General features: G+C 41.4%; 4 protein-coding genes across 4 annotated transcripts; 2 read left to right on the top strand and 2 right to left on the bottom strand.

Annotated features, from left to right (window-relative positions):
* Positions 1 to 7458: 7458 nt before the first annotated feature.
* K444DRAFT_305805 (uncharacterized protein) lies at positions 7459 to 8236 on the bottom strand. The gene is made up of 2 exons (XM_024871765.1): positions 8114 to 8236; positions 7459 to 7943 (listed from the first exon to the last, which is right to left on the bottom strand). Exons 1-2 carry the CDS (start codon positions 8120 to 8122, stop codon positions 7530 to 7532), a joined length of 423 nt encoding a protein of 140 aa, XP_024741244.1. The 5' UTR covers positions 8123 to 8236; the 3' UTR covers positions 7459 to 7529.
* A 986-nt stretch (positions 8237 to 9222) lies between these two features.
* On the bottom strand, positions 9223 to 10459 carry K444DRAFT_660524 (uncharacterized protein). Its single transcript, XM_024886473.1, has 2 exons — positions 10141 to 10459; positions 9223 to 9948 (listed from the first exon to the last, which is right to left on the bottom strand). Exons 1-2 carry the CDS (start codon positions 10147 to 10149, stop codon positions 9490 to 9492), a joined length of 468 nt encoding a protein of 155 aa, XP_024741243.1. The 5' UTR covers positions 10150 to 10459; the 3' UTR covers positions 9223 to 9489.
* Positions 10460 to 12718: 2259 nt separating this feature from the next.
* On the top strand, positions 12719 to 13686 carry K444DRAFT_305776 (uncharacterized protein). The gene is made up of 2 exons (XM_024871764.1): positions 12719 to 13230; positions 13281 to 13686. The coding sequence occupies exons 1-2, from the start codon at positions 12809 to 12811 to the stop codon at positions 13600 to 13602; spliced, it is 744 nt and encodes a 247-aa protein (XP_024741242.1). The 5' UTR covers positions 12719 to 12808; the 3' UTR covers positions 13603 to 13686.
* Positions 13687 to 16740: 3054 nt separating this feature from the next.
* On the top strand, positions 16741 to 18992 carry K444DRAFT_609118 (uncharacterized protein). Its single transcript, XM_024879517.1, has one exon. It carries the CDS (start codon positions 16753 to 16755, stop codon positions 18595 to 18597), a length of 1845 nt encoding a protein of 614 aa, XP_024741241.1. The 5' UTR covers positions 16741 to 16752; the 3' UTR covers positions 18598 to 18992.
* The last annotated feature ends 1012 nt before the right edge of the window (positions 18993 to 20004 follow it).

Below are 20004 nucleotides of genomic sequence, written 5' to 3'. Positions count from 1 at the left end.
CGAGATAACTGAGTTCTTAAATACTAAGCTATTTTAATACGTTTTCTATAAAATAGTTAATAATAACCTTTAGGAGCTATTTAGATATAACTTTAAAAACTTTATTTATTAAGAGGACTTTAATAAATTCGAACTTCCGGAGATACTATACCTATATAAGACCCTTTAGTATAGTAGTATATTTATATAATAGAATAATAATACTAATACTATTATAAATACTTTATATATTATTATAAAAAAAAATAGTATATATAATTAAATAAGAATATATTAGTAGCTAGAGTAGACCTTATTAAGAAACTAATTCTATTAGGCTTTATTACCCTTATAAAGAATAAGTGCCTAGAACCTATTATTTTTAATATTTCTATATTATTATTACTTTTTTTACTATTTCCTTTATTACTATATTCTATATCTCTACCAGATTTATATACTAGTATAGAAACTCCAGAAGCAAATAATATACTCCTATTACTACTATTACTATAACTATATCCGAATAACCCTTAATTTCCTTTAACTATAAGACTTATTAAGAAAGTTACTAAGATCTATACTAAAAAATAAAAATATAATAGATCTAATAGTAATTTTAATTATAAACTTATTATTTTCCTTAATATCTACTAATATATAGAGCTTCTATAAGAGATATTAATACGAGCTTTTTTTACTATACTAAAAGAACTAGCTCAAGACTATTTCTATAATAACTAGCTCTTTTAATATATATATAAAGAGGCTTATATTAATATCCGTAGCTTCTTTAAAGGCCCTGGATTCGAATATCGAAATTTAGACAAATAGAATATTACTATATTAGCTTCTATAATAGCTAAATTTCCGGAAAAAATAATATTTAAGACTATTTAATTACTAATTAATAAATTATATTAATTATAATATAATCTTATATCTAACTTATAAAATATCGAATTCTTTTATAATAAGATTATTATCTCTTATTAAGGCTCCCGGATATATAAATATATAATCTCAGACCTTCCTGCAAATCTCGGCTAGCTTATTAATAAGCTCTAATTATCTATTACTATATATAAGAGTAAATAATAAGCTAATCCCGAAACCTTTTTTACTAATTAATAATACTATTCTTAGAATCTTCTAAGCTATTATTTCTCCGGAAATTATTAATACGAACCTAGCTATAATTTCGGAACCCGTAATAATTACTTTAAGCCCTATAATTATAATAATTATATTCTAAAGTTATATTTTATATATAAGAAACCCGAATATTACTTATAGAAATATATATTAGAAAAATAAGAAGCTAAGAAAACTCGATTTAGGAATAGAAATATCTATTAATTTAGATTCCGAAATACCTATAACTTTAATAAATACTTTAGTAATACTTATATATAATATATTACTAAAGCTAAAGGTAAAAAAGGTAATAAGAGTAGTAAGGACAAACTAGTAAATAATACTTTTAAGGCTTTATTAGTAGAAACGGATAAAGAAGAGAAATACTACCTAGATTCCTACTTTATTTTAGTTGAGAGCTTTTTAGCTACTTCTACTACTTCTATTCTACTAATAACTATAGCTAATACCCTTATAAATAACCTTACTTCTCTTTTCCTTATATATTAGATAATAGGCAAAAACCATATTTTAAAGCCTATTAAATTCTTAATAAAAAATATTTAGACTTTTATAATTAATAGTATATTAAAATATAATACTTACTGCTTTTATAAAGTTATAATTAATACCGGAGCCTCTAGATACTTAATTACTAGTTCTAATTAATTCCAAGCTCTCTAGTAAACTAATAATAATATTGAACTTAATGAAATTACTAAAGGTTAAGTTAATATCTAGTTTAGTATTAGATCTATATCTTCTATTAGATCTATAATAGTAAGTATACTAATTAAGTAAGTATAATTCTATATTATATTTTTAAAGACTTTATTTTTACTTAGCTTAGCTAATATAGATAAGCTAGGGATCTATTTTAATAATTTTACTAATTATCTTATTATTTCTACTAGAAAATATATATCTATAATATAATATTTCAGATATTCTTTCTTACTTTAGAATACTATACTATAAGGCTTTATTTCCGAATTCTTTACTTATAATTCCTGCTTTCTTATAAAAGTTAAATTATAATATTTATATTATTATTTTAGTTATCTATTTATTAGTAAGCTTCGAAATATACTAGAATAAGCAGGCTATAATATTAATATAAAAGCCTTTAAGTATTTTACGAAATATTATAAATAATACCAGAAATATAACTAATTACCCGGATAATTCAAGTTTAACCTAAGAGATAATATTAGCTTTAATTATTCTATTATTATTAATATTTTCTATATTTCTAGTAAGCCTATATTTCATATTATTAATAAAGGTACTCGATATTAAACCGGCTAATAGCTCTAGAATATTAGTATAATATATATCTGGAATATATTTAAGTAATACTAGATTAATAATTATTTAGACCCTCCTAATTAGATTATAGTAGATATTAGAAAGTAGTTTATTAATAAGAAGTTTGTTTAGCTTATAAATATTATAGGAACTAAGGTTAAGATTATTTCTATAAAAGCTTATAATTTTATTAGAATTATAGAATATTACTATAGCCCGATCTAATATACTTATCTTATTATTATAGCCAAAGTTAATAGAATTAATAAGGCTACTATATTCCAAATAGCTTTTAAGGCTATTAATAACTTTATAGGACCTAATAGTATTATCCTAACTCTTTTGGTTTATAGTATTTTACCTCGAATAACTAAATATAATACCCTATTACCTACTATATTATAGTAATTAGTAGTATTCAAGAAAGTAATAGTAGAAATTCAGAAGCTTCGAGCTAGATATTAAATTACAAATACTTTAAATACCCGAAATAGTCCTAGTACTACTAATATCTATAAACTATTTCTGAATTCAAATATTCTCATTTAGTATAAAGGAAATACTAGTTAATCTAGTAGTTAGAATAGACTATATAAGCTAATAGCTATTAATAAGAAGAACTATATATTAGCTCTATTATATAATAATACTACCTTCTATTTAACCTTTATAAAGCCCTTTTATATAAGGGATATTAAGGTTATTACTAATAGCCCCGAATCTAAACTTATTCCCGAACCTAATAATAAAGCTAAAAATAATACAGGTATAATTCCTCCTGCTATTTTACTAAAGTATAGTAGAGAATACTCTTATAAGACTCCGGATATTATGGTATTCCTATAGGATAATAAATTATATGAGAATTTCCATTAAATTAAAATTACTAGCCTTCTAGAAAAGAATATATTTGAGGTTACTTCCAGATCTCAGGTACTAAAGGAAATATATATTTTTAACTCCCGGTTTATTACGAAATCAAGAATAAGAATACGGAGAAAGAGCTTAAAAAGTCAAGACTAGTTATTTAAGCTTATAATAATAGTAAGAAATATATAGTATTAATATAATTACTTACTATCTAATATATTAGCTAGAGAATTATCCTTAGTATTATTACTATAATAATAAATACTATAGAATTATATTTATATAATATCTTGCAAGCTTATATCTAATTAATAACCTTACTTAATTATAATTTCTATATTAATCTATCCTATAAGCTTACTAGAGAACTAAATCTAAAGAACGATTCTATTCTAAAGGTTATAAAACCACTATATAGTATACCGGAAGCTAGGAACTACTAGTTTAAGACTTACTATTCCTACTATATTTATAAGCTCTCTATAAAATAGTCGACTTATAACCCTTACTTACTTTATAGTAAATAACCCTTCGGAATTATTAGCCTTTAAACTAATAATACCCTATTTATTAAAGCTAATAATTTTATAAAGGTAGAATAACTAAAGCTCTATAAGGCTAAGTTCTTAGCTAAGAAGTATAAATCCCTTACTTTTAATTATAATCTCAAATTTAATAGAGATATTATCTATATAAATATTACTAGAATTACCCTTATATAGGAATACTAATATAAGAATCTCTAAACCGTTTCTATAAAGAATACTACTACTATAAATAATAGGAGTACTATTTATTAGAATTTCTCTATTAAAGACTAATATATTACCTAATATATAAAAGGAGTATATATTATATTAGTCTATTAATTAGAAGCTTTATATAACCTATTAATTACCGCTTAAGCTATTAAATCCTTAGAAACTAATATAAAGATATTTAATAAGTATATTTAATAGTAAATTGAAAATACTACTAGAGAATTAAGATTTATAAAGCTAGCAAAGAAGTTCTTATATTTAATCGTTTTTACGGATACTTTATTTGCAAATAATAAAGATCTTTCCTCCTAAATCGGATATATTCTAGTTCTAGTAAATAGAACTAGATATACTAATATTATCTACTAGTTCTCTACCAAATATAAGAGAGTTATTAGAAGCATTCTAGCTTCGGAACTCTATAATATGGCTTATGATTTTAATATGGGTGCTTTAGTTAAATCTATAATTAATAGAGTACTAGAAATAGAACTACTACTAGTTATCTATACGGATTCGAAGTTATTATATAAATACCTTATCAAATTAGGTACTACTCGAGAGAAACGCCTAATAATTAACGTAATATACCTCTACCAGGTATATAAATAACGAGAAATCGCAGAAGTCAAGTGGATTAAGGGAAAATCAAATCCTGCTAATTCTATAATAAAATCAAAGCCAATAAACGCCCTCAAGTACCTAATTAATACAAATACTATATAATTAGATGTAAAGGAATAGGTCAAGTGCAAATAGGGCGGAAAATGGATATATAGGATAGAAGAATATTATAAAAAAGGAAGTTATATACAAAAGGCCATGGCCTTTGGTATATAACCAAAACCTCAGAAGCAATATGGATATATAGAGCGTTTGGGAAATCTGGTACTAGGCCGGATTAGGGAATTTGTATGCGATTAGAGAGAGATACTATTTTTTGCGTTTTTAGAGAGTTTCTAGTATTAGTATAGCTATTCCTCTGGGAGTCACGTGCGTAGTTACGGGATACGGGATATAGGATATGGGCAATAGGTAATGGGATATGGGTAATAGGATATGGGATACGGGATATAGTCATGTGACCTCGTATCCCATTAGTAACTCGACCAGTAGACTAGATCCCTTTAGGCTTAGCAGATTTAGGGATTGCATATTAATACTATAATATTGCGATTCCTACTTCTAAATAATAATAACTTTACTAATTTTATACAAATAGTACTTCTACGCCTACGTAACGGTACTATGCGTTCCTAGTGAACCGACAATTAAAATTTATATTTTAGATCTTTATTTACTTATAATTAAATATTATTAATAATTAATATAAGTAAGAAATTTAAAATTATTAATTAAATTAAAATTAAAAAGTAATAAGATATTAAAAGATTTAGATTATTTTAATCTTTTTTCTTATATTTATTAACTATTATTACGCTCTACCGCTTTACTAGTAAATTTAGCGTCACGTGATCGCGATGACGCATACGGCTGGGGCTAGTATTTAGAATACCAAGCTCCCGTACTTACGAGCTTCCCTCCTTAGTTTAGAATCCTCGGAATAGAGCCACTCTACCTTGCTTTCCAAGCCCAGAGACCCTGTAACGGCGGGATCAATGCAATGGTCGAAGGCTTAAAGTTCAAAGAATCTCATGTATTGGAAAATACTAAGCTGTGGAACAAAGTAGGGAGGATGCCTCGACCTTTAGTATTGTTCCGTCCAAGCAATTCCGGCTTAGCTTCGTTTTGTGCCTGTTTCCTATATCCTGTCCTTGGCAGATCATGCCCTTACGCCAGCCGTCACAGACCCGGTCTCGTGACAACTATATTAAGATTTTAAAAAGAGTAAAATATTTTTATTACGAGCCAAGCCTTTATATAAAGAAAACTAGTAATTTAATTAATTAAATAGAATTCTTTAAGGAAAAAAGAAAAAGAAAAAGAAAAAGAAAAAGGAAAAGAAGCGAAATCGTATTCCTTAAAGTATTTGAGCTCTCTAAGTAATATATAATTGCTTTATTAATTAAAGGAAGCATATTATACGTTATAATAAAACATTATTGTTGTGTTATAATAATAATATATTGATAGATGAAGAGGAAAGAGAGGTGTGGCACGAGTGGCCAAAGCTTAAATACAGGAATGTAGTCACGTGAGTCTGCACGTGACTACTAGCACGCAGTTGCCATGCAACATTATATAACAAGAGCTTCGGCCTTTATTATATAACCTAGTAAAGGCTTCTAGCCAAGCATATAAATCGGGTCTTAATTCATTATATTATTTCCCTCCTTATTTGCAAATACTAGCCTCGCAAGTATATAAGCAAAACTTCTTTTTATTAAATAATCTTTTTGTCGGAATAGCTGCACTGCGAATTTCCTAGTTATGTAACTAGTCATATAAGCTCGCGTTACATACGTAACTCAACCAGTAAACTAGTCCCCATTAGGCTTAGCAGATTTAGGGATCGCATATTAATACCACAATACTGCTATCCTTACTTCTGAATATTAACCACTTTACCAACTTTAACGCACCTGCATTCCACGCATATTACGTGACGGTGCTACGCGTTCCTGGTGAACCGACACTTTTCCTAAGCCTCTAATATTTCTCTGGTCACTTAGACAGATGTATGGTCTTGCATCTGCTTTGGAGTTGATCCATACCTCGAGTTTGTCACCTGGCTGCTGGAGGGTACCCAAGCTATTCACGACTTTGGTAACGCTCGCGGTGAAAGGAGAGAACCCTTCCTCGTCATAAACGACAAGAGATATACGATCGTCAGAGACACGATCATCAATGACGATAACTTCTTTACGATTCTCAGGGACGAGAATAATTTGAGGTCGGCAGTTGTCAGAGAAGCAGTAGTCCAGTGAGTGGAGCGTCTCCACATGCACAGCAACTGTTCCAAGATGCTTCACGAGTTGCTCGACTTGGTCATGGACGACCTTCTACGGCCTTATTCTAGCCAGCGCATCGATTCTACGAGGTTAAAGAAAAAGATGAGAACTATCTTGAATAAAGCGGAGGCTAGTCCAGACTATCTTCTTAAGCCAAGTCCTCGAGCATCTTTGCCGCTGAGTCCTTCGTCCGCTGCTGGTCAGAGAAGTCTATCTAGAAAAGGCGTGAGATTTGCTACTACGTGGCCGACAAACTATTCGCCACCATCACCAAGATCACCTAAATGAGGAATTACTTGCTATTAGAACCAATTGGGGAATAGATTGTTGTTATCTCTCAAGAGTTCACATCCTCATCCAATTGCGGTTTCGAAAACAACACAGAATCAGCAGCCATAGCGGTGTCCAAATTCTTTACTAAATGGGCATCCGTGTTTATCATACCCATGAATCGGGACCCTGCACAAGGTCGGTTAATGTTGCTTTCCTCTGGTCTAGCAACCGTAACTGACTTTGGATAGATTTGGAACACATAGTCCACGGGTCACGCCAACATTCACACTTATGATTGTGTCGAACTGCAGACAGGAGAGTCCCTCGGGCAGTCGCGGCTAGAACAACGACGCCGGGACCTCTTCTTGATCCTAAACTGCGCCCCATTCCCAGTCCACGACTTCAACGCCATATCGCTTGGACAAGTGATCAGCCATGCACCCCCTGGGCCCCTTCTGATTGTGTATGCGTCAAAGCGAGGTGGCCCGCTGGTTGTTCCTCCGACGCGAGGTCCTGCCTTACCACCCTGTGGTTCAGTCTTGGGAGATGTGCCTTGAGTAGTATTGGTATGCGAGGGGCCGTCGGCTGCATAGTAGGATTTGTTGTCTTTCTCGATTTGTTCTGGGGTGAGGGATCCCGGAGAGGGGTGAGAGGCTTCTGTTTTCCTGGAGGAAAGGGGGAGTGGGAGGATGGGAAGCTGGTACTGTTTTTAGAAGTTAGCAAGAGCTTGAGTCTGGAGGTTGAGGTGTAGTGATAGAGAACAGGGGAAGTGGATGAGCCGAGCCGGAGACGCAGCGATTCGACTTGGTGGAGTGAAGGAAGTGCGATGAAATCCCTAAGCCACGTAGAAAGATATGAAAATGAACCACATACTTGAGACATTTCAAGAAAGTTGCTGAGTATTCAAAAAGGGTTGGAATGAAGATGAAGTCACGAAGAATCAAGTTGGAATGGGTTTTTACAACACTTCTACTGTGAAGGAAACATGGTGCACACAGAACAGAACGAAACTATTTATACCCCACCAGACACTCTCTCGCTTGTTTGAGAACGAAAAACGGGATCTAGGAACTGAGAATTGGGACGGTGATGGAAGTTATATGCTAGAGCTTCATGAGCAAGCGCCTTGCTCACCGAGAGTGGTCCACGCCATTGGTCCTTGGAAGCGCTCGGTAAGATGAGAATAGTGCATTGAGTCAGAGCAGAGGCGGGTATTTGAGAGTAGCAACTGGACGAAGAGAGTATGGGGAAGGGGGTTCGGGGTTGGAGTGGACTCTCATGGGAATGGCGTCTGCAAGAGACGAGGGTAGCACGCGCTTGAAGACTGTTTCTATATTTATGGGGGTTGCCATTGGGTATTGGGCACTGTCCAATGAGTAAGTGGGAATGCGGTCCGGACAGGATCGTTTTGGAGAAAGGTGACTGGAGAGCGCTTCAACCTGAACCGGGTCCCCCCGGGAGCTTCTAAACATAGAAAATTGTGCATTAGTGATGACGGCGATCTGCAGAGTTCGAAAAGGCTAAGCTAGGAATTTTGCTAATGGGAAACCAAGCACATTGTTGCACTTGCTCGCGGTTGTGAGTTGACGATATTGACGATGTGGGAGGCCTTCATAACAATTGAGGCAGAAATCTTCACTAACAGAGTTCCGAGACTACCGATTGCATCCAGCAGGAGTAGATCTTGAGGATACGGCAGGCTCAGACCAACAAGGAACATTTTGACAATCCGATATGCAGCAAGGAGGCCAAAGGACACATCATGCAGGGAAGCTAGATGTAACGCGCGCGTAGTAGAAGCGCCGCAAGCACATTGGACGAACCCAACACCTGCGCGGCAATGATCTGCGAGATATTTCGAGGCATTCCCGGAATATCTACCAATGAGAAGCAGAAGAAAAAAACATTATGCAAAGTTCTTTGGGTGCTGATTGGTGGTGAAGAGTGATCACGGGGACATGGGGAGAACTTGAGGCTGTGTGATGAAAAGGTATCAATTGTTTGATTAAACTAAATCTATAAAGGACCAGAGTTCTTGCAAACTTTGTGCAGTTGGATTTCCAAATTTGTTGGGCTGTTCGCGAGCGGCGAAAAGGAATCTAGGACAAGACCGTGGAAAGAAGGAACGTGGAAGCAATTTGTGGGTATCCGAAAGGAAGGAGGAAAGAAGTTCAGAATAGATGAAACCGAAAGGAAGAATTTTGCCTGTGAAGAACACAAGGGGTCCTTTTTGACTGCGAACCGGAGACTTATCTTGAGGGCGGCGATGTATGGTTGTTGGGATGACCCAGCAAAGCACTTTCGCTGCCGTGACTCTGTTGCCGAGCAGAACGTCGTTTGTTCACTTTGAATTCTACCACGTTTGGGCCCAAGCGCGTCATAAATGTGTCATCTGGGCAGGGGACCTTCCTCCCTCCACCTGGAAGGGGTCGGACAGTATACGTGTTGAAGCCAGGTTGCTTTGTGACAGATTGAGTGTTCTCGAAACGAGGTCCAGCCCCATCAACGAATCTTCCCTCAATACCATATGTGTGCCGAGTAGTGGTGGTCATTGGAAGTCCGCTGTTACCGTAAAATGTAATGTCATCGCTGTCGATCTCTTCTTGAGTGAGAGAGGACGTAGCAGAGTGATATGAATCATTCGAAGACGTGCACTGTGTGGCAGTGGTAAGAATCCCAGAAACTAAATCAGGCTTGGGGCCATGGTGCTGTTCGAGATAAGTCAGCGTGAAGCTCATCAAGTGATCTTCGCAACAGTAGCGACGTTGAAAGTTGTAAAAGAGAAGATCATTTGATGAAACTGAAGCGATAAGAGATGGAGTGAGCAGAGCTGCACTGGCAGTAGGGGTTTACCAATACCTCGAAACAATTAGAACATGTAAGGTGAGACATATAAATACCTCAGACATATTAGATGAACGATAGAAACTGGTGTTGAAACTGTGGAAGCATGGTTAGAGTTAGGTCACCGGTCGCAGTTGCGAGTTCGCGAGCAAAGCACGAGAACACCGACGAGAATAAATTGATCCTACAATCGAGGGGCTTCTAGAAGAAATTAAAACGAAGCTCTTAATTGATTAAAAGTTTGGAGATTACTTGTTGACGAAGGGAGCACTGCAAACCAAAATGATGGGATTCCTTGAGTTTGTTGGAAATGAAAGATGGAGGGAAACTGGGCGAAGCGCTCTTCTTATACCCCGTAACACAGGCTCTTCGCGCTAAGTAAATGAGGGGAGCCAGAAATGGCTCCCCTCCAATTCTAGAATGAAGAATACGATTTGGCTGCTGAAAGGAAGCAGAATATCTTCATGTTCATGAGCAATGGGTTGAAGTGCAATATGTTGAGGTTCAAACTCTCCCGCGACGCCTGTCTGCCTGCCTGGGACGATAGCCTGATCTCAACTTGCCCCTCGTTGGTCAACCTCCAATCGTATCCTCGAACAGGGACTTCCTTGGGCACCATTTCAAACCATGTTTAATTGGACGCCCTGGATGACTTTCAGACGGTGTTGCCTAAGGCAATTGGGTGATTGAGCTCAACTCGAGACCTCGAGGGTGACCAGCTCCTCATGATCACGTGACTATATACATCAGGAAAACACTTATGGCAACGCCGCAGGGCTCCGCACTATGAATTCCTTATAAATCCACCATCGATTTCTTCTTATTGTGGAGCTGTGAGACGTATTAATCATCAATGGAAAGCTATCTATAGGTAAAAATTTCCATAATTAAAAAGTTATTAACAGTACGGACTAGCGTGCACCATGTCCTCGCTAATCCCTTCTTAGCTTCAGGTACCCCTGTAGCTCTGCACACCCCGTGGTCCTCGCCCTTCTGTGCCATGGCATTAAATATAAAGGGCATTACAGGCTAGAAGGTCTTGGTGGTTGTGCTCGAATCGATCGATTCTGTGATTTATTTAAGGAGGGCGTAGTTATTAAGGTTAAGAACGACGTTCAGAGCTTTCGCGCGCCAGCCTAGCTTTATTGACTAGGCCCTACTTTTAAGGAGCTTCTCCACCTTAAGATACATAGATATGACATATCACGTGACTTATAATGAAAGGAGGGATACAACCATATAAATTGTGGGGGGGGGGGGGGGGCCAAAAGCTGGTGCGATTGGCTAAGGAGCTAAGTGAGAGCTGGATGGAGGACGCGCTTTTATCTTGCTTCGCTTGGGTCTCACGTGATAAATATTCACGTGATCTAAACCACAACAGTGTATCCGTGCTTGATTTTCCCCCCATAGTTAAAAACAAACCACGCTTTACATATTCCCATAATCATAGTATATTCTCCTGTTAACTAATACACCAAAAGCTCTTAAATAGTTCTTTAACAGTTATTTATTTTATAATAATCACTACATAGAGATTTCACATTGCGGAGCCGTGCGGCTTCCCGTCGCCTATAAGGACCCCCCTATCTCTGAATATTGACTCTGGTGGAGGGCGATATTACTCTCTTTGTTTCTTCATCACCCGTGTCCTCCCCCCTCCGTCCAGACAAATAGGAGGTTGTCCCACGTTTCTCACTGTACATGAAACAAAACGAGGTCGCTTGAATTAAGCACATGTTTTAGGGGGCACTTGTACCTGACGGGCTGCCTAATACTTGGGCCCCGGGACCAAATTAATCGTGGGGAAGGGTCATGCGAGATCGCGGAAACTTTCCAGTGTGCGGAGAGGAGTTGAATGACAAGAACGAAAGAAAAGGGGAAGATGCATCGAGAGAAAGGGGAGAAGGAGACTTATGGTTTCATCGGGGTATAAACAGGCAAATATACATATATAGATACGAGCAGGGCAAATTGAAAATGCAATCAAAAAGGTTGTCGATTGCAGGGATAAAATAAAGTAAAAACAGGGCCCGGAGCCAAACGAGTGGACCCCGTGATTGGCCCACCCTCGGCCTTTTCACGCTCCTCCTCAGCAATCCCAGATCCAACAACCCACCACGCCATTTCTCCTCTCCCTCTTTTCCTTTCCTTTCCTTTCCCCTCTTCTCTCCTCGTCCGACACTCTTCACATACACCACACTCGTTTGTTCGCGCCCCCTTCGTCGTTCCCTCATCGCATGAACCCGCAAAGGAGGCAACAAGCAATTGAAGATTGTTTCGAGATCGCCGTCAGCCGAGATTGGCTGATTTGGGGAAGCAACCATCCCTGTTCTTAGAAAAGGCTTGGAGGACAAACGATCGCCCTTTGCAACGAAAACGCGAGACATCGTACGTGAAGCCATTGCGCTGGAGAGAGGAACACAGTACAACGGCCTTCGACGACGGCGCGATATCGAGGCCGCACGCGACAGAATTGACTGAGCGAGGTTGGGGATTGCAATCTGGACTGGGAAGGATTGGGCGATTGATTGATTGACTTGACATCGCGAAGCCAGGACGAGGGGCACACGAGCAAACCAATGAAAATCGGAAGAATTCGACATCGGGGATCCTGCATTGTACTCAACTGCAAGATCATCATCTGAGAATCGACAGCCTTGAGGACAGTCTCAAGTATCACGACAGTTCGCCCAACAATCCGTCCATCCACTCAACATCACCAAAATGCATCCCACCACGACATTCCTCCTCCTCTCCCTCCTTTCCCTCACCGTCTCTCAAAATCCCCAAGCAGCAGACGGGCCAATCGTACCATTCACATCCGTGCTTCCAGCATGTGCCTCCAACTGCGGCCCTCTTTACGACGTCCAAGGCAAATGCGCTCCTCCCAACATCCCAGCCGTTAACCCAAACTGTTTCTGTACGGATACACGACTTACCCCCTTCGATAACGCCGGTACAAGCGGTGTCTCTGCGGTTTGTGTTGGGATTGGATCTTGCACAGCAGCGTCGGATCTACAGGCGATTAAGACGTGGTATGATAGCTATTGTGCTGGGAATAAAGGGAACACCGGTTCCACGACTGGGGGCACATCTTCGCCGACATCTACAAATGCGAGCAGCCCGAAGAGTGCTGGAAGTCAATGGTAAGCCTCCCCTAGGTCTTGAATTTAGATAGTACTGATGATGGAGTTAGGCTCGACTCACATTACAAATGGGTCATCGCGCTGGTGGTCATTGTCGTAGCTATTGTCGGTGGCTGGATTGCAGCCTGCTTGCTAAGACGCAGATACATCCGCAAAAAGGAAAAGGAAATCGAGATGCGGCCACCGGTTGCGTGGGGACCGCATCAATTGCAACATGCGACTGGGGGCTACAACTACGGTGATGGAGTCGTTGATACCAGCAGAGGCGGGAAGAGCCATGCTAGCTCATATAACAAAGAGGCTGCTGTGGTAGCAACACCCGCGAATGGGAAGAGAGAAAGCAAAGGCTGGTCATCGAAGAGCAGAAATTGATACCTGTGTACGTTTTACATGGGCGGGAAATGGCTGGAGTTAATGATATAGGTGTTAAAAATAGGTGATTTGGGACACACCCGCGGAAATGGGATTGTAATTGGCAATACGAAGGATGCATATTGGGAATAGGAATGAGGATCTGTATGAGAAATCGCGAAGCTTGTGATGGATATTGCAATGTTGATACTTTACCAAGCCCCTTTCCCTTTCTGCTTCTGCTTCTGCTTCTGCTTCGCTTCGGAAAGTGAACGAGGGCTTGACTACGAGTGTAGAAGGATATTCACTACCATCATTGGAACCACTTCGTCTGAAGTCTTCAGCTCAACTCGACTATTTCTAGCCGAGCTCACGCCGTCTCCCCTTTCCACTCCACCTCTTCAAAACAACAACCCCTATCCCGTACCGCCATACAACAAATAACAATACTCCCAACTTTAACACACGTACATACCATCTTCTCCCTCTTACCTAAACTATCAACCATCCTCACAACAATACTCATCATCACCCCTTGCTCTTCCTCCTCACACTTCTCCCACCGTCCTCCATCCACTACCTCAGCCAGATCCTACAATTCCTCTTCGTCACCTTCTACCTCTTAACATTCTACATCCTCTCTTGTAATAATCTTCTATTCGCTGCTTCTGGGCACGAGTGCAAGACAGCTACGTCTGAACAAGAAACAACTTCAAACTCAATTCAACCTTCTACCTCTTCGTCTTCGCCACCATCACCTTCACATACTGCGGCACGAAGTGGGGGAGAAGGTTACATCTGAATTGACCGCAGATCGTGAGCTCGTTCTCTCAATTTCGATTTTACCTTCGACGTTCATCTTCCAACACGGCAATCTTGAAAACCTCGACATCGCCGAAGGAAGGTGAAATTACCTTGTATTGAAATTCGGTTTGGCATGCCCAAGAACTTGCTGCTTCATTTGCGTTTGAGGATTTGAGGCCATTAGATGGAAGTGAGTACATATTTTGGACTGCGACAGGGACACAAACTTAGAAGATTTCTTGCGAGCTAGGACTCCAGATATCTTGAACTCTCGCGACTTATCTTGAGTCACAAACCTTCGAAGGCAGTTTCGAGGATCTCAGCTCCTAAGTCTTGACATCTCATCACCCCTCATCTATCCTTCTCCCTCAACTTACCTCGTTGACAAACTCTGAACCTCAATCCTTGGGAGTTTTGACGCCCCATCAAACATCAACCTAGTTCATCTTCCCATCCTCGACCTTGACTCATCTGCAATATCAACGGCCTCACCTCTACCCCAACCCGAAGCCCCTCGCCTTTTCCTCTAATCCAACAAATGTACAGATCATCTCTCAAATCTCCGACAACATCACACTCACCTTCTACAGCCAAAAAACTGTCATGTCAGCAAACCGCCATCCCTATCCTCAAGTACCGAATTTAAACTCAACTCCAACCCCGGAAAACACAACAATGCAATCCCCGCGATCGATCGACGTCGAAAATGAATTGGATTGCGTCAGGGCTGAAGCTGATAAGGCATTTGGTCGTGTTCAAGCCAACCTAACAGCGTCTTCAGCACTGCAAAACGCAGCAATAAACTCTAATCAGTTCAACCTTCCAAACACCAGCTCCAACCGCCTTTCCTCTCATCCTCTCATGAACGGCAATATTCAACCAAGCAACCTGCAACACGAACTGCATCAATCCCGTGGTCAACTTTCTGATTCCGATGAGGCTGAGCATAAACACCATACCATGTCTCGCCAACCATTTCTTCAAAGTGCAGCGCCGCTCCGAAATCTCCAAGACTCCCAAGTTGTCATCGCCCAGGTTCAGGAACTGAACAGAGGCCAATTGGAGCAGATTATGGAGTTGAGAATCAGGGTTGCAGTGCTGGAGAATGAGTTGATGCATGCGAGGCGGGATAAAGATGCCGTTTCTAGCAGTCTGGGGATTGTGATCGAGTCGCTTGCTCGGTTCCACAATAACAATCCCACTTCAGGTGCGAGCACTGAGAGAGGTGCACAGAGCGGAGGGGTGGGACTAAGCGTGTCTATGGGAAATTCAAGCATGGGTGGAGATATGGGGGGCGCGAGAATAGATGTCAAGGGACTTGAGAAAGAGATCGACCGTCTCAGGAGAGAGAACAGGGTGTTGAGGAAGCGAGAGAAGGAGATGGGATATGGAGTTGCTGTGAAATCACTTCTTGGTGAGGATGAAGAACATCATGTTCATTTTCGACCCGGAACACCGATTGCAGCGTCTTCTGGGGAGAAGGGGGAGAGCAAAGAACGGGTGCTGAATGGTGGTGGTTTTAAGAATTCTTTCCAGAATGGAGGTGGACATGGACCAACGCCTGAACAACTCATTGGTTCGTGGGGCAATTCGGATCCCAGTTTCCACAATAGTAGCAACGCAAATGGCTTGACATCGAAAGACCTGATCGGCTCATGGGGCAACCCATCTCTCGGTGTCGGAGAAACTGGACCCTCGAACTTCAACAACAGTTTTGGTTCCGGCTCAACAACAGTACCAAACACTCCTGTTCTCAACGCCACAAGCTTTGATACAAGTTTCGCAGACATAGGCTTGCATTCCCTAGAAGAGAACATGGAAATGGACTCAAATGGCTTCCCTCCCGCTCTTTCCTTCCCATACTCTAATCCCAATCCCTCTTCCGCCACTCCTTTAGCACCCGCACAATATGGCATGGGGGAAGAAAAAGACATCGACGCCCAACTCCTCGACAACCAATCGGCCCTCCAGAAATTAAACTCGCTGCCCAAACCCTCGGTTCTCAAGGTTGGATTTGAAGTAGAAGGCACCAAGCGCGGCGAAGACTACGACACCCACCCCCTTCGTGCCCCTCCCAGCTACGCACGCCAACGCTCAATGCGCGACTACGATCATTTTGGCACCAATCCACCGCTTTCTGGATCAAGAGCCCTGAGGAGCGATTCTGATCTAGCGTTGAAGATCTCTGCTGATTTGAGTAAAGACGAGAGTTTGTGGGAGGACGAGGAGAGGGAGGGTGCGGTCGAGATACATATGCGCGCCACCTCCTCTCGTGCGCGGGATGCTGAGACGAAGTTCCCGGATTTCTTCCGCTATGGCATCTCTTACCGCCCTTCTACTTCTGATTCCAACTACCTCCGTACCGTTATGCTCACCAACCTCCCACTTGAAACGGCACTCAGAGATGTGTTGGCGAGAGTTAGAGGTGGTGAGGTGCTAAGTGCGAGTTTGTTTGACACTCGAAGTATCACATCCTCTCTATCAGCGAGAATCGTGTTCCGTCAGAAAGTCGCTGCTGAGGAATACGTTCTTTACTGCAGCCAACATCCTCTCGCTTTCCCCTCCAGCTCCACTTCCGAATCCGACTCCTCCACCTTGACTCCCGCAACCGTAACGATCCTTTCAACGCCAACATACCCTTTGAATCCCCGGATCCTCGGCCGCCTCATCTTCCACGCGCAAACTCGTTGCCTCTCCCTCCCCTCCTTCCCACCCTCATCCTCTCTAAATGAGTTAGAGAGACAACTGAGTGCTGGGAATGGCAGGAGAGCAGATATGTTGGTCGAGATGTGGATCGATGAAGACGGCACTCTACACTTACACTTCTCAGACGTGCTTTCGGCGGACGCTGCGTATAGGATCCTTACACGTGTTCCCGCGTACCGTGGTCTCGAGGTCTTGTTTTCGGATGATCCTTGCGCTGGTCCCGTTGAAGAACTCAGTCTTCCAGTCGAGCCGAGACCGCCGGTGCTGCCTAAGAACTGGGCGGGGCTTCAGAAGCGTGCTATGGGTGGATGTGCAAATGGAGATGGAGATGAGGTTGTGAAGGGAGGGGAAGGTGGGGAGCGGAAGAGACTTGCTGCTCTCTCGAATCAGAAAGTCGAGATCCCGAGTTTTAGCGGCCGGGGGTTGCAGGGGGACAGCTGGGCGGATGAGGTTCTTGAGGAGCTGGAGGGGGAGTGTCCTGCTTCGGATTTACTTCAAACGACGACTTCTCGTGTTGAAATGGAAGTTGAGATTGGGGGCAAGGAAGGGGCTGGAGTCGCGGCACCGCCGAACTCACCTACGCATGGTTTTGCAGAGATGGAGAATGGCGTAGTTAATGGAGAAGGAGAGTGCGACATTAACGCGATATTGGTTCGGAATGTCAACGAAATGATGCTCCAGGGTGGCGAGGCGTGGTGGAAAGACGAAGGCCTCACCAAAGCCCCTGTGGGATTGGCGGGCAGCAAGTATGCGCCTCGTGTTCCTTCTTTCGAGGATGTTGGCGAGAGACAGAGATCTGGACGTCACGACAGCCAGAATTCCAACCCTCTAGCCTCTGCCGAACATGACCTTGTCAACAAAACCGAAACCACGACGGCCGGGGCTACCAACGCGGTATGCGAAAATGGCAATGCTCAGTCGGAGGAAGACAACGATTCCTACTCCACCTTCTCAAGCAAAGAAATCGCAAACCACCGCGTCCAACTCCCTCCCTCGCAAACTCTTGTCTCGTTGTTACCAACAAATCACAATCTCAACCCCAAGAAACTCAATAAATCACCACCGAAAGTCAGCTTGCACGATCTACTTGCTTCCTCGCCATCAGCCTCGCCTCCCTCTTCGAACCCCTCATCCCCACCTTCGAATCCTCACCACCACCGCAAGAATAAGAACCTGTACGAGGAAGCAAATGAGATGGGTGGGGTAGCCAGAATGCCGCGCGGTCCAGAAGGCGGTAAAGCTGGATTCGGAGGGCTGGGGGCCGGAAAGGGGATCAATGGGTATGATAGCGAGGAAGCGGAGACGGATGAGCTGAACCTTCGGATTCCAAGCGAGAAGTTGAGACTCGATGCTCTTGATTCACTCTCGCCGGTTTCTGAGGTGCTTAATCCGGATGAGATTTCGCTTTCTCTTTCTGATGCTGAGGACTCTGAAGACGAGAAGTTCGAGTTGGAGAAACAAGCACGAGTCGAGCAGATGGTTGCCTGGGAGTTGGTGAGCGCTTGACTAGCGGGTCTCGCTGCGCTTCTTCTTTTCGCGGTTTTGATAAGATTGCTGAGAATTTGAGATTTGCCATCATATCATCGAGCTTGCATGCACGCTCCTCGTTTTCGGATTTATGCGGGAGGGGAGGGGAAGGACGGAAGTAAGGGAGGGTGGATGGTGGGGAACCAGGACTTTTATGTTTTTCATTTCATTTACTTTATTTCGATTTAGCAAGCAAATAGCACACAAGGAAAAGGGGAAAGGCACGCACGGGAAGGGGTAACCAGGGCTTTTACCAGGCAAAGAAGCGAATATTATGAGATCAGATCATGGGCATGCTGGGATATGAGCGCTGATTTTGTTTCTTTGCATTTTCATGAAAATTACTTTAGATGGAGAGAGATTTATGGCTTGAGGAATGAAAACAAACATATTTAATAACCTTTCTCCTTTTTTTAATGTCAGGTTTTTCGTTCATCGTCACTACCTTTTAGATCTGATCATCTGGTTTAAGAGAGTGTTTGCCGATCTGATTTCTTAGTTTACGGTTTTGATGGAGATTCAGAAGGGAAAGTTCTGCCCTGTGCAGCCAAATATTGACGAGTCTAGGTACGTTCGGATTTTCAGGGCTAGGAGCTTGCAGATATCCTCTCTATTGCCTGTGTTCTTGTCATTTACCAAGTGGGAATCTCACCCATATGATTGCCTCAACACTTTCCTCGAGATCTTTCTTCAGGTGTACAGAACCATCGTAAAGCCTCCAAACTTATGTTAATACGCCACTGGTGGTTGCGGTTTCACTTCGTCGCGTTTGCCATTGAGGTGTCTGATAATGCATCGCTCGGTGTGGAATATGCCAGTCTCGTTATCGCCGACAATTTATGCTAAGAGCAAAGACCCATGTTGCTGTGAAAGTGACGTCAGATGCTGGGGGGACCATTGATTCATTCCGAAACGGAGAATGTTCAGTCGGTGGCCATTCAACCCCGACCCGTCCATTCGCCCTCCAAATCCTGCTGCAAACTCAGATGACAATTGAACTTGTTCACCGCTCTGCGCCTATTTGAATCTTTCCCCCAAATATGTGACATCTCGCCCCAAAATCCAAGCCTTGCATGCTGCCTTGAATCACGAACTTGCCTCCTTGGATCAATAATTGGGATGCCCATAGGCATTGTAGTGGTGTTCTCGGCTGGTATTGCAACGCGATAGGCAATGGTCCTCTCCGTTCGCACCGGCGGATTCCACGGCATCAAAAGATGTAGCAGCGCATTAGATAAGGCCCTGGTTTCACTTTTGTAAGCTGTCCGTTTTCCGCCCTGTGATCAAAACAATGTGGACGCATGGAATACTGATCCCATTTCGGAGGATTGGGGCATCTTCGTCCACTTTCTTACTTTAGCCGACTATATGTGGATTTACCGAGCC

Source organism: Hyaloscypha bicolor (genome assembly GCF_002865645.1).
Source record: "Hyaloscypha bicolor E unplaced genomic scaffold K444scaffold_37, whole genome shotgun sequence".
NCBI classification, from domain to species: Eukaryota; Fungi; Ascomycota; class Leotiomycetes; order Helotiales; family Hyaloscyphaceae; genus Hyaloscypha; species Hyaloscypha bicolor.
The sequence above is the reverse complement of the archived record's forward strand: the minus strand, read 5'-3'. Positions and strand labels throughout refer to the sequence as shown.